Raw genomic sequence first — 18,227 nt, 5'->3', positions numbered from 1 at the left:
CAACTTTAGGAGATTCTTCAACCTCCTTTTCGACCAACCTAGTACTTCTTCTTTTTGACATGATGAGACTGAATCCCTCTGTTTTGAGCACTTGAGAATAAGAAGAAGAAAACTTGAACAATTTGTGTTTCAAGAATTCGAGAAAGAAAGAGTAGAAGAAAAAATTAGGGTTTGATCGAGAGAAAATAGGTAACAAAGAAAAAATTAGGAAAAATGTGAACAGAGAGAATAAGAGAGAAATAAGGAAAGTATGATCACATGCAAGAATATATATAAGATGGTAAGAAAAAAACCAAACAGATATATCCGTTCTTCGCAAACTGCAGTTGCCTTAATTACAACCGTCACTTCATTTATTTTCCTAATTTGAAATTTGAAAAATAAACAAATATTCAGAGAATAACCGCCTCAAGAATCTGGTTCCCAAGTGGTCTGCAACTGGTCTGTGCCAACTTACCTTTTTAAGACATATGCTTAAGTACCAAGTACTAAGATGATCAGTTCAGCATCGCATAAGAACTTTGTAAGCCCTAAAAAAGCAAAGAAAATGTACAAAAGAAAAAAAATATATACACAAATTGACATCATTTGACTAGCCAAAAGGACAAATCAAGACCTAAGAGCTCATTGTCTAATCTTAATCATACCCAACAAGGTACGAAGCTTGATGAACACTTCTCTGCTCAAAGGTTTTGTAAATATGTCAGCTAGTTGATCTTCTGACCTGCAAAACTCCAACTCAACATTACCTTTTTCAACATTGTCCCTTAGAAAATGATGCCTAATCTCAATATGCTTGGTTTTAGAATGCTGGACAGGATTTTTCGAAATATTGATTGCACTTGTGTTATCACATAAAATTGGAACACTTCCGAAACAGACCCCAAAATCCTTTAGTTGTGACTTTATCCACAAGAGTTGAGCACAACACAAAGCAGCAGCAATGTACTCAGACTCAGCTGTGGATATGCTACAGAATTTTGTTTCTTAGATCCCCATGAAATGAGACAAGAACCTAAGAAGTGGGCCATTCCAGAAGTACTCTTCCTGTCCACAATAAAACCAGCAAAGTCAGCATCTGTGTATCCAATGAGGCTCATGCTGCTGCCCTTTGGATACCACAAACACAAATCATCAGTACCATTGAGATATCTAAGAATCCTTTTAACAGCCTTTAGGTGAGATTCTTTAGGGTTGCTTTGAAATCTCGCACACAACCCTACTGAAAACACTATATCTGGCCTACTGGCTGTTAAGTAAAGCAATGAGCCAATCATACCCTGTATAGCGTCCCTCAACATCCTTTCCCTTCTCATCAAGGCTCAATTTTGTAGAAGTTGGAATAGGTGTTTCATAGGACTTGCTATCTCAGACCATACCTCTTCAACAGCTCCTTGAGGTATTTCTGTGATGGATCATGATTCCATCTTTGGTTTGCTTGATTTGAAGGCCAAGGAAGAATCCAAGTTCCCCATCATACTCATCTCAAATTCGCTCTTCATCAAATCTGCAAACTCATTACACAAATCAGGATTAGTAGCTCCAAACAAAATATCATCAACATATATTTGGACCACTACAGATCAGTTCCCTTTCTTTCAAGAATAGTGTCTTGTCAACTATCCTCTCTTATAGCCATTTTCTAAAAGAAAACTGGAAAGTCTCTCATACCAAGCTCTAGGAGCTTGTTTGAGCCATAAAGAGCTTTGTCGAGTTTAAAAACATGATTTGGCAAGTCACTATCCTCAAAACCAGGGGGTTGCTTTACATAAACATCTTCTTTCAAATAACCATTAAGAAAGGTTGTCTTAACATCCATTTGAAAGACTTTAAAGTTCATTTGAGCAGCAAATGCAATTAATATCCTGATAGCTTCAAGCCTAGCTACTAGAGCAAAGGTTTCATCATAATTAATTCCTTCTTGTTGATTAACCCTTGAACCACTAGCCAAGCTTTGTTTCTGACTATAATTCCTGAATCGTCCAATTTATCCTGAACACCCATTTAGTTCCAATAACAGACATGTTCTCCTCCTGGGTTCAAGATGCCATACTTGATTTCTCTCAAACTGATTGAGTTCATCTTGCATGGCTAGAACCCAATCTGGATCCGTTAAAGCAACCTTATAGTCAGTAGGTTCAACATTTGATAAGAAGGAATAGAATGCACAAAAGTTTTGCAAAGTAGAGTTCCTTGTCTGCACCCCCTTGTTAATAGTGGGGTGAGAGGACTTGTACTTAAAAGATTTGTTCATATCAAAGTTTGCATTTGTGCCTTCTAATGTTGAACCTGTTCCTGTACTGGTTCCCCCTGTCTCATTGTTGTTTTGAGCAGGTGAACCAGTTTCCATAGTGGTCTCATCTGCATCATCTTCATGTGGATGAGCATCTGAGTCACTATCTCCTTCCCTTACCTCTTGAGCTACCTGATTCTGTGCTGGACCAGACTCTTCCTCTCTATGAGAGTTGTGTGGTGAGCCTGGTTCAGCACCTTCTTCATCCTTAGTCCCTGTAAAGTTCAGCATACCAATTTCGAACTCATCAGCATCTTCAACCTGCACATGCTTGCTGAACATGTTAGTCTCATCAAACAAGACATGGATACTTTCTTCAACACACAAGGTTCTTTTATTGAAAACTTTGTATGCCTTGCTGTGTGAAGAGTATCCAACGAAAACAGCCTCATCACTCCTAGGGTCAAACTTGTCCAAACTTGATTTACCATTGTTGTGTACAAAACATTTGCACCCAAAAATAGTAAATGTGTGATGTTTGGTTTTCTTCCCCTAAGGAGCTCATAAGGTGTTTTCTTCAGTAAAGGTCTCAACATTACTCTGTTCAAAATATAACACGCAGTACTCACAGCCTCAGCCCAGAAGTTTCGAGGAAGACCACTCTCTAGAAGCATTGTTCTTGCCATTTCTTCTAGAGTGCGATTTTTCCTTTCAACCACTCCATTTTGTTGTGGAGTTCTAGGAGCTGAAAAATTGTGAGATACACCATGATCATTAAGTAGGTTACGAACTGACATTGTCAAATTCAGAACCATGATCAGACCGGATAGAGACCAGTTGATGACTAATCTTGTTTTGGACTTGTTTTACCATAATTCAAATTCTTCAAAAGTTTCATTTTAAACTTCAAAAAGATTGTCCAAGTGAAACGAGAATAATCATCAACTAACACAAACACATAACTATGACCATTTCAACTTTGCACGCGCATGGGCCCACACAAGTCCATGTGTACAAGTTCGAAAGGTCTAGTTGTGCTTACAAACTTCTTTGGCTGAAAAGAGGACTTGACATGTTTACATTTAGCACATTCATGACAAATATGATCTGCAGCAAACTTGATGTTAGGTAAACCTGTCACCAAGTCTTGAGATCTCAGTTTATTTAGTAAAGAAAAACTCACATGTCCAAGTCTCTTATGCCACAGCCAATGATCATCCTTTATAACACTAAGACAAGTGGCACTGGTCTTTGGAATCTGACTTAAAAATGTTATGTAAACATTGTTATGTCGAAATCCCTTGCAGACCAGTTCCCTTGTTTCAGTGTTGACTATATGACAAAGATTGGTTTCAAATTCAACATGGTTTCCTTTGTCACATAGTTGAGAAATGCTCAAGAGGTTATGTTTAAACCTTCTACATAGTAAACATCATTAAGCTTGAGAAAGTGTCTTACCAACTTTACCTATACCTTTAATCAAACCTTTGCTATTGTCTCCAAATGACACTTCCTCCTTCATAGGCTACGAGTGAGAGAAATTGACTTTTATCTCCTGACATGTGTCTCGAGCAACCACTGTCCAAATACAGTATGGTCTTGCTCTCACTCTAACCTGCACAAACAAATCAAGGTTTAGTTTTAGGAACCCGATTTCTTGGGTTCCTTGTCCTTGGCAACTGGTTTGACTCTGTCCTTTCTAACCCAGATTTGTTTTACATTGGTCTTCTTAGTTTTATCATGTTTTCCATTGTTAGACCAATTGTGTGTGTGACCCTTCTGATAAAGGACATTGAACATGAGACTGATTTCTTTTATCATGTTTTTGCTTAGTCCAACAAGTATTAATAACATGACCATTCTTACCACAGTAGGTACATACGTGCATTCCTTTGCAAACACGTACTTACCTCTCTTGAATTCGGAAATCCAAGTCTCATCTCTTCCCAACTTTGGTGGTTGTTGGGAACTGGTTCCAGAATACCTAATTCAAACCTCTGAGGATTACCATGTTGTGAAGTCAGAATGTTTAAAGTACTCTAAGCATCAAGCAACCTGTTCATCTGTCTCAAGCAGTCACTCAAATCATGTTCTTTGGTTTCAAGTTTCTTAAGTTGAGCTTCATTAAATTCTGCAGCAATGGCAAGATCCAACTTTGCCTTATGAAGCTCATCCTTAAGTTTTGAGACCAGTTCTGGATCTGGTTCAGAAGTGGTCACAATGTTCTTGCCTTTTCTTAGTTCATATAATTCGGATTGAAGATCACATATCTTACCCTCATATTCCAAACACAAGTCTTCGACATTAACACTAGGACCACTTGTGCCAGCAAAAGAAGCTTTCAAATCCACATACTCATTGAACAATTCTTCCACATCATCAATTAGATAGTTATGAGCCAAAATTAAATCAGAATGTTCTAAAGCAAAGCTTTTCTGTTTGAGTAACTCGAAATTTATACCTTCAACTTCAGCCTCCTTGAGTTTACTAAATCCTCTTCATTATTTTGATAAAAATCATTTTTGAAAAATCTGATTGAGGTCTTACCATCTCAAGCTCAATGTTCTTTTGATCCAAACTTATTTCAAGCTCTGAAATTTTTTCTTTCAGTTCTGTACAAATAAGTTCAAGTTCAGCAGAACGGCTTTCACTTAGGTCTAAGTTTCGAGTTACTTCTCTCAACTTCTTTTTGTTAGCTTTATAAGCAGCATTTCCTTTAACATTTTGTTCAATATCACAATATCTCAATCACAATATTAGAGATAGTTACCTGTCCTTCGACGGTAGAGCTGCTTCCTGCCATGAGGCACATGTGTCCTTTCTTTCCTAAATTGGTCTGCTTCTGGTCTATGTCTCTAATCAGAGCGGTCACACACATTAGGGCTTCATCTTCCTCGCTTTCACCACCTGAATCAGAATCACCCCAGGCTGCTAGCATAGCCCTCTTAGTCATTTTTTCTCTCTCTGTCCTCCTTTATCATTCTTCCATGCTGGACAATCCTTAATCATGTGTCCAGTTTCTCCACATTTGAAGCAACCAGTGCTGAAATGGTCTTCTTCAAGTTGCCCTCGTTCTTCCAAGACTTCCCCTTGAACTGCGTTCTAAGACTCCTCTCAAACCTCTTAGCCATGAGCCCAATCTCATCGATATCTTCATCATTTTCCTCACCCTTCAAAGCTAACCCACGACTTTTGGTTGTACTTTCCTCCTTTGAATCCACCAACATCTCATGAGTCATTAATGACCCAATAAGTTGTTCCATGGACAATTTCGTTAGATCCTTAGCCTCCTGAATAGCAGTCACCTTGGGCAGCCATTTACCTGTCAAACTTCTCAAGATCTTTCTCACCAAATCTTCATTAGTAAAGCCTTTTCCAAGAGATTTAAGTGCATTGATAATTGTCATGAAACGAGTAAACATATCTCTTATATTTTCATCTCGGTTCATATCAAAAGTTTCATATTTAGACATAAGCATATCAACGTTAGATCTCCTGACTTCACTAGTGCCTTCATCGGCTAATTCTAAGGTTTCCCATATTTCCTTAGCAGTAGAACATGCTAATATACGGCTTACTTCATTATCAGCAATACCTTGTTGACGTAGTGACATGGCCTTTGCATTATTCTCGAAGGTCTTCAGATTTGTAGTAGTGTACTCACTCTCCTTCTTCTCTGTTCCATCTGGATTATTAGCCACCTTCCTCGGTCCATTCTTGATGATCATCCAGCACTCATAGTCTGTGCCAATGATCAGATTTCTCATGCAATTCTTCCACCAAAGATAGTTGGTTCCATTGAACTTTGGTAGCCTTGATCCTCCGGGTCCACTAGTCATTTCTTGAGTAGTCATTATGTCCTCCTTCTCTAGGTGTTACCCTTTCAAGAAGTTAGGCTCTGATACCAATTGTAAGTGCAAAAGACACTTAAGAGGGGGGGTGAATTGAGTGTTTGTCCGAATGTTGTAACTTTTTCGATTATAGTAAGAACAGTTCTCTAGCAGCGGAAATAAAAGCAATGAATAAACAACACCAGGATTTAACAAGGTTCGACTTCTAATAAGTCTACGTCCTCCATCCACTCACTCTTTTATTAATCAACTCAGAATAACAAAAGAATTACACTCAATCACTTATGCACCTATGCACAAGATGATTCCCTAACTTCCACCTATGGAAGTTCGACTCAACCACCAACTATGATGGTTCAAATGAAGTTGATTCCTGATCAATTTCCCCAGCAAACTGAACTCACATAATGCTCAAATACAATCATTTTTTCTCTCAAAAACAAACAACCTTACACGCTTAGAATGAGAGTAATTTCAGATCTATGTCGTATTCGGCTTTATGCTTGGATTTGATGAGAGTTCAAGAGATAAAGTGATTTTGCTTAGAGTATTCTGAAAATATGCATGTAAAAGCTTAAGGTTTGTGTGTTAGCAAAACTCCTTAAATAAGCCTTTGGTAAGTAAATTTTTACATGATATTATGTGAGTATATTTTCTTAGAAAATATGGAAATTATTCCAAGGAAAATATACTCAGTATAATATCATATAACACACTTACCATAATTAAGAAATCTTGCTCACACAACAAACCATGCATCCGTGTATTTTGAAAATCAATTTTACGCGGAAAGAAAGCTTTCCAAAAATACGAATGCATGAAGTAAAACCTTGAGGACTGGTTCAGATCTGTTCCCAGACTATTTCAATCAACCAAGTTTTACTTGTAGTTGTGTATGACAAGTAACCGAGATTTCTTGTCATCCACAACTAGCTCATCTCTCTAGTTTCAAACCCTTATAGTGCATTCAAACCTTTATACCACTTACATTGCATCTAAGACCTAAAATCTACAACTTGATCTTGGTCTTCATGCAATTCTTCAAGACTTAGCTTCACTAGCTTCGTCTTTCTATCCATTGAACTCGTACTTTGGTACCTACACATGTAAACAAAAACATGCATGCAATATGATAGTTCAATGTGGTTTGTCATCATTCAAAACTCAAAACAGGGAACATAACATTTATGCAATAGAATAACCAAATAATGTTTTAAGCACCCTAAAATAATTAGTCTAGGTTGTTCAGGAAACACATAAAACGACTATTTTTTTTAGTGATATGTTATTATGCAATCAAATTACAAGAAACCTAGCAGGTTCTTCCAATTAGTCTGATTAATGTTAGAATAGTTCTTTATATCTTTAATTAGCAAAAATGACATGTGGGTGATGAAAGTAATGCATAGAACAATCAATAATACGTGTAGAACAATAGGATGATTTTATATTAAAGATCTATATAGATAATTTATTCAAGGACCCTCAGGATTATACCGTGTCTTGGGTCTACGAGATTGACAACCTTCAGGACGAGCAATCGTGAAGACAAAAAATTTGAATGTATGATAGATTTCAATGTGTGTATGAAAATATGTGTTTGTAAGTCTCAAAGTATGAGTTTTTACTATTGGGAAGTTTTATAGAGAGGTTTGTAAATATATCTGTAGAGTTTGAAGTGTTTAAGTGTGTAAATCCGTCTTGAAATGTGTACGGAAATCAAGTGTATTTATAGGAAAAAAGGAATTGCACTTCACGCACCATCTGCACCAGGCGCAGGATGACGTGCCATGCGCAAATCCATGTGTCAATCACAGATTGGCGCGCCTGACGCGACACACCTAGTAGAAAGCGTACACGTGGCACGCCTTTGAAAAAGATAAGAAAGAGATGCGTGTCGCACAAAGAAGTGCGCTTGGCGCAGGACTCTATATGACACATAAGTCTACGTGGCAGATTTTTATGCTTGGTGTATTCTATGCGCTAGACACGCGATTACGTTGAAAAGTAAGTGGCAAAATGGTGCGCTCGGTGCACGTTATTGGTGCGCTCAGCGCACCCCTTGCTTTTGACATGTTTTGACAACTTTTTCTATCAAACACGTGATAAAGATTTTCTTTTATCTTTTAACTCCGAAAATCTGATTTTACGGGTTAAAATCCGATTCTAATTATAAAAATATCTTTAAAAAAATTTATTTATCAAAATAAAACAATTAATTATTAGTAAACAATTACTTGGGCTTTTTTAAGGATTAGGCTCAACATGCAATTAATTATCATCATGAATAATTATTTTGCCTTTGAAATATGACTTAACACATTTCGAAATAGTCTAGGGATGGCTTTTCATACTGCTCTTCCCTTGGGTCGGACCAACTAAGACCGTGTTATGTTTCATAATGGGATTCTTAAACGGGGAGACACAATTATGTGTCTACAATAACATCCTATTTTCAATTTATTGTCATTTAGCAACAAACTACGACAACCAACATTTAATTTGCTGACTTTAAGAAAAATTAAGTTACTATTTATTGTTAGATGACATCATAATTCTATTTTGCTATCGTTTAATAACAAACTACGACAACCAATATTAAATTTACTAACGTTGAAAACAACAAATTACTTGCTAGATTGCATCATGTTTTCAATTTGCTGCCATTTAGAAACAAATAATGGAATGGGATATCTGATTTCTTGTCGTTTGAAACAAGAAATTTTATTATTTTGTTACGAGAATGAAATTAGATTTTTTCTGAATTGTGTCCCATATCGAAGAAAGATGAGCCAGGGTGCATACCGTATAATTAATAACTTCAGTATTCCAGTAGGCCTAGTTCACCACCAAGCCCAATACACCCCCTCCTTCAGAAAGTGGTATTACTCGAGCAATAGGGACTTTGGCCAGTTTGGTGGCTCAGGGTTAGGTTGTGCAACCCCCGAACCTAGATGAAGTTGGGCCAAGTAATTGGGTCAAAAGAAATATATCTCTCACTAATATGCAGGCTAATGCAGGGATGGTTGCCCAACAACCCTTCGATAACTTTGTGGATGAAAATCAAGAGGATGAACCACTTGAACCTTGGAATATTTCCAATCTTATCACTGATAGGTTTCGTATATCTCCACCTCTTACTGCGGATGTCTTTAACCTACTTTTGCAGGAACATCAAGAGGCAGGTATAGAACGAGGCATGACATCCAATGGAGAGCCTTATTCGCCTACGTCGCCACTACAACTCCAGTTTAATGAATCTGACTCAGACATTGGGAATGATAATGGACGTAATGCATCGCACAATGAACGACAAATTATGTTGGGTCTTCAGTGTACTTTGACTATGTTTAGTGGCAAACGAAGACGTGGTGGGACTCTTGCTAGTACTCAAACTGTTGTAATTGTTTATATTTTTTCAGGTGATGAGGAACAAACTAAATTCAAGAAAACATAGAAACGTTATGATGAGTAGGATGCGAATGGTGGTTTTTATAACAGCAAACCAAATGCTGTTGCTACTACTATAGTCCAAGCCAAGGCAATACCAGATGTATCCATGGCTCGAGTGATGGGGGTTGAGCCAAATTTTACTGCTACTTCTAAGGGTAATGAAAAACGCAATGCTCGTGCTTCTCTTCTAGATCCTAAGGGTGATTGGTGCTTGAAACGAAGCAAGAACTCAAGTCCAAATGAACAAGAAGAGGCTACGGCAGATTGTACTGATGGTAATGATATGGAGTTACACTTCTCTTTGGTCGTGTCTATTGAGGAATCTAATGAGAACAGAGATATGGTTGACCCTAACAACCACCAAGTCCTCAATGAACATCATATCATGAATTGTTGAGGGCTAAATGCCAGTCAAATCTGACAATTACATACCTTTTCTGGCCCCTTTTGCAATTTAAGCCATCTTTTTTGTTTTTGAAAGAAATAAAGTCTTGTGTAAATATTGTACATTGGTTGCTCAGGTCTACGAGTCCAACCTGTTGTTATGGGGTGGATGCTGATGATACACCGGGGGGGTTCTTTTTTGTTGGGCTGCCTATGTCGTGGATGTAGTTGAAAGGTCTAGTAACTTTTTGTTCAGTAAGATATCTGCAATAAATGGCAAAGTGTGGTACTGTTGTTCTTGTATGGCGCTTCTCAACAGCAACATCGAGCAATTCTATGAAAAACTCTTCATCAAATACTTCTACCTTACACTCATTACTTGATCATAGAAGATATAAACCAACTGGATCAATACTCAACTAAGATAGGAGGAAGTGCTTTTATTCGTGGCTGGGAAGATATTGTAAACTAGAAAGTCAACCTACAATTACAAGATACTTGTTTCACGGGGCCTCGCTTTACATGGAAGAACAATAGAGATAATGAGGGGTAATTATGGAGCGTTTGGATTGCGGGTATGCCACGGTGGAATGGATGAATGAGTTCCCTCAAACTATCCACAACTTTCCTATAATCCACTCAAATCACGGGCCCATATTATTACAAAAAACAATAGCTAGAAGATTCCCAAGGCGTCCGTATCAAATCATATTTTTTTACAAGTAGGGAATCTTCCCTCTAAGCTCCTCTTTAGGTACCATCGATAAAAACAACAACATAATTATATCTTTGTCATCATGAGCTAGAATCTCTTATTAATGATCATTTCAACAGCATTTTAACATCTAATGGTGGGGATTTTAGCGAGGCTATTGATCTCGTTCTCAGAGAACTCCGGCCACTTACCTTCTCTTAACACTAGTGAATGCAATACGCTGCTCCAACCTTTGTTTCCGCAAGAAATTAAAGATGCACTGTTCTCTTTAGCAGAGGAAAAATCTCCAGGGCTTGATGGGTATAATGATGAGTCTTGTAAAGCTTATTGGTCCACTGTTGGAATTTTTATAACAACAGCGGTGCAACATTTCTTCACTACTAGCCATTTATTAAAGGAATGGTATCGTACTTTGCTTATTCATATTCCAAAAGTCAATCCCCCCTGAAGAGGTAAATCATCTCCGCCCAATCAGTCTTTGCAATGTTTTATATAAAGGTATTGTCAAATGCATGGTCAATAGAATGAAAGAGTTCTTATGCACATCAATTGCTGATTATCAAAATGCATTTGTTCTGGGACGACATATGGAGGATAATGTCCTAATATCAAAAGAGGTTAGACATTTTATCAACAAACAATGTAGGGGTATGAAATATTTGGCTGCCCTCAAACTCGATATGAACAAGGTGTATGACAGAGTTCGTTGGATATTCTTATTGAAAATCCTCACAGCTTACAATTTTCCAGCAGACTTGGTCAGATGATACAAGAGTGCATATCAACAGTGACATATAGGATTCTTATCACTGAAGCTGTTACACCAACATTTATGCCCATCTGTGGCCTTCGTCATGGTTATCCACTCTCGCCGTATCTTTTCTTATTCTGCATGGATTATCTTGTCCCACATGAATACTTTGGCTACATATATACACCAGTTTCAAGGTAACCGTATTGGGAAACAAGGTCCAACGATATCTCACCTCTTTTTCACAAATGATTCGATGTTTTTCTTCAAACTCTCAACTGAGGCTTGTCAAGCAGTATCTACGGTAATCAACAGGTTCTTTGATATTTCGGGCCAACTTTTGAACTTGCAAAAATCTTTCGTTAAATTCTGTTCGAGTATTCCACAAGTACAACAACAGGAATACAAGTCAATGTTGCTAATGGATTCTCATTCTTCCCTATGCACTTATCTCGGGACTCCAATTGATATCCAAGTTTCGAAAGTTTAACATTTGACTCCATTGTTAGATAAGATTTCCACGAAGATCGCTAGCTGGAATTACATCAATGTTTCGCAACCAGCCAAGATCATTATCATTAACTCTATACTTATAGTCTCTATTATGCATCAACTTGCAGTTTCAGAATCCAGGCACAATCGCTAACAAAATAGACAGTATGTTAGCTACGTTCTTTTGGAAGGATAATCAGGGGAAAGGGATTCATTGGAAAAAGCGGGATATTATTCATCGACCCTAAGGTATGGGGGATTAGGTAAATGTAACATTGGTGTTTTTAATAAAGCTTTACATATGAAAAAGGTGTGGTGTATCAAACAAAATCTGAAAGAACCAATCAAAGAATTTCTTTATATCCCTTTTCAGATCGTTATAGAGTACATAATCGATTTATTTCTTTTAGTCTATTAGCTATTAATCCAAATAAATTACCATTTCAAATATCAAAAATAAATTACTTATATTATTCTCAAAGGTCTAGCATAGTTCAAGACTTCCTTATCAATCATACTTGCTTAGCAATCGGCAACTATCTTGGGGGAACAAAGGTATTGTACTGGCCGACATATTGATTCAAGGGCACTGCAACTGGAAGGTGGAGATGGCCGCAGCATCGGGGTCTCAACTCACCTCTGGATGAATGATAAACAAACTTTATGTTGTGAACAAATCCCCTTAGCCAAAGCAGCAAATTTAAATGTGGCAAACTTAATTTTACCGAATCATCAAGGATGGGATATACTTCCTTAAAGGTATTGAATCATCTAGCATATGTCAAATTAAAGGTATTGAATTATATACTTCCTTAGATAATTGGTCGTTCACTAAGTCAGGGGAGTATTCTACAAAATCGGGGTATGGAATGATACTCCAACAACAAAATGAAATCTGTAGCATGACATCTACCTTAGAAATGAAATTTTTTCGCACTCTTGGGGATTGAATATCATACATAAATGGAAGCTTTTCCTCTAGAAACTGTGGCACAATGGTTTAGCAATCAAACACAATTTATACAAGCGTGCCATCACTCATTCTAGTGAATGCCCAATATGCTTATATGACACAAATGATGTACAACATCTATTCCGATGTTCCCATTAGCTATTGAAGCCTGCGATCACAGCTAGCTCGAGGTTAATACAACTACAATATCAAACCTTCTCTTCAGAGACTGGCTAAGCTACTAGACGCTACCATTCCATCATGAAGATGGACTTCATGGATAGCAGTTGCCTACTTTTGTGGGAACTCTTTGGGCTATTTGGAAGTCGTGCAACGAACAAGTATTGCGTCAACATCGAGCAACAATTCAGTCATTATATTTGCAAATCCAACAGAGCGCTCGCGGACACGAACATTTTGTCACTCCAAAGCACGATTCAAGTCGGAACCCTTTGGATCCTTCTAAACCTCCAGGGTTTCACTATGCACACGTTGTTCAAATAGTTTGGGGAGAAACCTCCCTAACAGTGCGAATAGATGGTTCGTGGGAGAAAAACACAAAAACGGGTGGCACGACTTGGGTTGCTTCCACAGCTACACCTCATACTCTACTCCAAGAAGGCTCGTTTTCTTACGCTCCCTCGAGAATTTTCATAGAAGCTACAGCTTGTCATAGGGTAATCATATGGGAAAGGGATAAAGGTCATATAAACCTACATATCTTAACAGACTCCCACGTTCTTATGCAACTACTATGCTCGGAGAAAGCTAAGGATATAACTATCAAATGGACCATCGATCGTATTCGCAACCTAGCAAAGGAACTCACGTCGTGTCAAGTTCTTAAATTCTCGCGTAATCAGGTGGATACAGCTCATCGTCTAGCTTAATGGTGTACGAGGCACCACATGGACTCCGTTTGAGCTCCGTCCCTTTTCTTGCTTTGTTTAGTGTAAAAGCTTTAGTTCATGAGATCAAATTTTATAAGATGCATTTTCTATTTCTTTTTTTATTGTATGTGTGTTTACATAAAGTAAAAACTCTAAGGGATAGCACCATATGGTGTAGTTCATTGCTTATGAACGCCTTTTAATATATTAGTATAGATAAGAGTAGCCCCACATCATATTTACTCTAGCACAAATATTATACTCCCTCCATAGCATTATATATTATTTGATTCTATTTTTCAAGGAAATTAAGGTAAGTAGATTCTAAAGAGGGATACAGAGAGCATTTGTTTATCTATATAAATGTTATGGAAAAAAGGATTTTACTAGAGAGAATGAATAAAGCGAGTACATTTTTGAAGAGACGGTCTCACGTCAGTGTTAACGTAAGAACAGTTGATGTCATGCTGACATCATGCACGTGCATCAAACCAGTAGCGGAATTAGTTAAGCGGTTGGACCAATTAGTTATGCTGACCTTAAATTGCGTCTGGATGAATTAGTTAAGCGGTGAAGTTTATTAGTTAAGAGTTCAATTATATTAGTTATGTGTTGATTATATATTAGTTATATCATAGAAACCAAATTATAACGCATTTTAGTATTAACTAATAACTAAAAACCTTAACTATTAACCTTACAAATATAACCATTAATCGGGAACCATAACTAATAATATGAAAACTATGACTAATAACGTGTAAACAAATATTAATAACTAAAAACCATAACTATTAACTTTATAAATATAGCAATTTATCCAAAATTATAACTAATAACATGAAACCAATAACTAATAACCTATAAACAATTACTAATAACTCAACACCATAACTATTAACCTTACAAATATAACTATTTATCTAGTTGCATAAGTAGTTACCTGGAAACGATAACTAATCACTAGAAAACCATAACTACTGACCTGAAAAAAGTGTAACTTACTACCTATAAGTTGTATCTCATAATAAGAGATTTATTAGAGTTTCTACCCATTGATCGAGGAAAACAAGGAGTTTTGAGAAATTGTCATCATCAAGATTGAAGAAGACGCGAAAAAGGACGTTATATAATTGAAAGTTTCATATGTTAAAAAAAGAAAAAGAAAGCAAAAGAAAGAGATGTAGGCTTCATAAAGAAATGGAAGTTGGGTGGAGGAGAGGAAAATGCCAGTGCAGAGGAGAGGGAAAGGGGTAAGGGAGAGAGAAACGCGAGTTAGTAGAAGAGAGGGACATATGAGATATCGCGCTTAACAAATTCATCCACAAATAATTTAAGGTTAGCATAACTACTAGGTTCAAGCACTTAACTAATACCACTGCTGGTATGATGCACACGCGCGATGTCAGCATGACATCAATTGGTCTCATGTTAACAATAATGTGAAACGGCCTTTTATAAGAATTTGTGATTCCAAGAAGCATATGAATGGTGGTGGCACATTTTTTCTAGGCAATCATGAAAAAATGTGAAATCAAAGATAGAAATAAGAACTATGTTTTCGGACACAAAAAAGGCAAAAAAACATTATATTGTGAGACGGAGGTAGTATTACAATTGTAATGAAATCATGTAGACAAAAATCTCACACATCTAGTATATTGTTAGTTTCTTTTGTACGAATTTATAGTTTTTTTAACATGCAAAATTTGCATTAATCAAACGTGGATTAAAAACTAGGGCGATAATACATCCAATCGATAAACAGAGAAAAACCTAACATTGAACTGAGCTTTACCGGCTCTTAAATATCATATCAAGTAAAACCAACAAAATGTTGTAAACCATCTTGTGACCTTATCAGTCCGAAAGAACATGTCTTGGGAGATTGTTGGTGGAGTTGTATTGTATGTCTTGCTAGAAAAGATTTGATGTAGTGCGATGGAGACTGTTTGGGCCACTACATGCTCCAAGGCTCCAGAGCGTGCTGCCATCGTGGAAGTCCCCCAATGGGACCCGCCAGCCTTAAATTTTGTGCCAGCATGGCAGAGACATTCTTCACAAATTTCAACACCTATAAATACTGGGCAGATCCCCATTTATTGAGGTAAGGAATTCTAGACAACCCACTTCACAAATCCCAATTAATACACATCAACTGACTTGATCGTCGGAGGGGCGATCCCGGATCCACCCACGGGGTAGTCTAACTCTCGTCCTGTGCAGGTCTCCAAGCAGTCTCCGAGCATCCGGCCCTCATTAATCTTAATCTCGATCATCCCACCTAATACAAGTTTTTACCCGAAATAGGTTGGCGCCGTCTGTAGGGACATCGAACTAAAAGCTATGGCCATCACTCGGAGAAACCGGAGACGACAAAGGACTCTCGTCCCCTCTCATCACTCGAGGGCGTCGTCCCATGAGGTGGCCGACGAAACGGCGGAGAACCCCCGACGGGCACCTATTCTCTCGGCTCGCAAACAGCACATCCTCGAGGAGGTTAACCCTCGAGAGGCTGCAATCTCAGTCAACCTTGGGGCACCTCAAGTTAGGACAGCTCCAACCCCAGCGGGCCCCCCGTGATTCGAGCAGACCAGTCCGAACCCGGTCACTCAGCAGGACCTTCAGCAATTAGCCGACCGCCTCAGTGACAACTTTGAGCACGGCCTCCGAGCTCTGATATTGAACTTCCAGGTAGGGGGAGAAGGTGCCTCGAATAGGCCTCCTCTACCTCCTATGCTTCGACTTGTGATTGACCATAATCGAGCAGAGAACCTCGATCAACCCCAGGTCATAGCCCTCGATCCACCGAACTAATCGCGGGTGTCTCGACGGGCAACTCAGGCTGCCCCCAGCAAAGGGGACGCACGACACGTGATCAACCAGCATTACCTGAGGAACGGTAACCGTGACGCCCGAGAAGTCCTGAACGAAAAACGAGCGCAGTCCAGGGCAAGGAATACTCCTCCCAGCCCTAACCAGGAGAAGAGGGAACCTCGAGAGAGGGAACCTCGGGAGAGGGACCCTCGAGAGGGGGAACCTCGAGAGGGGGAACCTCGGGAAAGGGAACCTCGAGAGAGGGATCCTCGGGAAAAGGAGCCCCAGGAACAGAGGGAGCCTCGAAAGGAGAAAGAGCCTCGACATCGATGGGGTCATAGACAGTGGGCGTCGAGCTCCGAGTCCAGCCATGAGTCGGAAGTTCAAATGGGTAACCTAGGGTTCTCCACGCCCTTCGTCGAGAACATCATGAGGGCTCTCACCCCTCAAAAGGTTAAAGTCCCTCCCATCGATCATTACGATGGGACAACGGACCCTATCGACCATCTGGCAGCTTTCAAGGCGCAAATGAGCGTTCAGACCAGCAGTGAGGCAGCATGGTGCAAGTTCTTCCCGACCACTCTAAAGGGTTTGGCCACAACCTGGTTCACCGAGCTTCCCTTCGGGAGCATATCGAGCTTCACTGCCCTCGAGGCAGCTTTCAAGCAGAACTTCATTGCGGGAAGAAGACATCGGAAGACCATTATCTATCTCATGTCGATCAGACAACGGAGGGAAGAAGACCTAGCCGACTACATCAAGAGATTTAATAAAGAATCGCTCAAAGTTTCTAATCTACAGGACAACGTCGCATTCATCGCGCTCATGTCCGGGTTATATCCCTCGAGCAGATTCAAGATAAAGCTCACGGAAAGCGAGGCCTCGTTGTTCTCAGAAGCCATGAACCTAGCTCAAAAGTTCATTCAGGCCTCCGATATCGGCAAAACGCACGAGGAGCCTAGCTCCGGAAAGAGAAACCACGAATACACCCCTCGAGCGGACAACCCCAGGGATGTCCCTCGAAAAGAAAAATACAAGAAGCCTCGATTGGAAAACAACTGGAATAACCCCTGGTACGACTAGAATCAAAGTGAGATCTACCTAGATATCAAAGAGAAATATCCCCTGCCGAAGCCTAATCCCATCCGAACATCAGTCAGCAAGCGAGACAAAAGACTCTGGTGTGCGTTCCGTCACGATTGTGGTCACACCACACGTGACTGTCGAGAACTAAAGAGAGCTCTAGACAAGCTAGCCGACGAAGGGAAATTGAACGGATATCTGAAGGATCCAAATAAGAAGAAAGTTGAACCCCGCCAAGAAAAGCATACTCGAATTGACGAGACTGCAGGGTACGTTAACGTCATTGCAGGAGGGTTCGCCTCAGGTGGCTTAACCAGCCGCTCTCGCAAAAAACATCTCTACACCCTGAAACACGGGAGTGACGCGACCTCTTCCGCAATACTCCCGACTATGACCTTCAAAGATAGTCATCGACCCATACAAACCCCGCATGACGACCCTTTGGTTGTCGAAATGAAAATCGCCAATCTGCGGGTAGGTCGAGTTCTGATTGATAGTGGGAGCTCTGCGGATATCATCACTATGGACTGCTTAAGGAAGCTGAAATACGAAGAAAAAGACCTCGCCCCCATTGATCAGCCGCTGGTGGGATTTGGGGGACAATCT

General features: G+C 39.2%; 1 protein-coding gene across 1 annotated transcript; it reads left to right on the top strand.

Moving 5' to 3' along the window:
* The first annotated feature begins 16,967 nt into the window (after window positions 1–16,967).
* Window positions 16,968–17,621, top strand: LOC104883667 (uncharacterized). The gene has a single exon (XM_010668215.1). It carries the CDS (start codon window positions 16,968–16,970, stop codon window positions 17,619–17,621), a length of 654 nt encoding a protein of 217 aa, XP_010666517.1.
* Window positions 17,622–18,227: the final 606 nt, after the last annotated feature.

Source organism: Beta vulgaris, chromosome 8 (assembly GCF_026745355.1).
Source record: "Beta vulgaris subsp. vulgaris cultivar EL10 chromosome 8, EL10.2, whole genome shotgun sequence".
Taxonomy (NCBI): domain Eukaryota; kingdom Viridiplantae; phylum Streptophyta; class Magnoliopsida; order Caryophyllales; family Amaranthaceae; genus Beta; species Beta vulgaris.
Note: the sequence above shows the minus strand (reverse complement) of the source record. Positions and strands in the feature narration are given on the sequence as shown.

Bases quoted from the DNA above. Each gene is read 5' to 3' on its own strand.
- LOC104883667 (XM_010668215.1), top strand. From the start codon at position 16,968: ATGAGGGCTCTCACCCCTCAAAAGGTTAAAGTCCCTCCCATCGATCAT.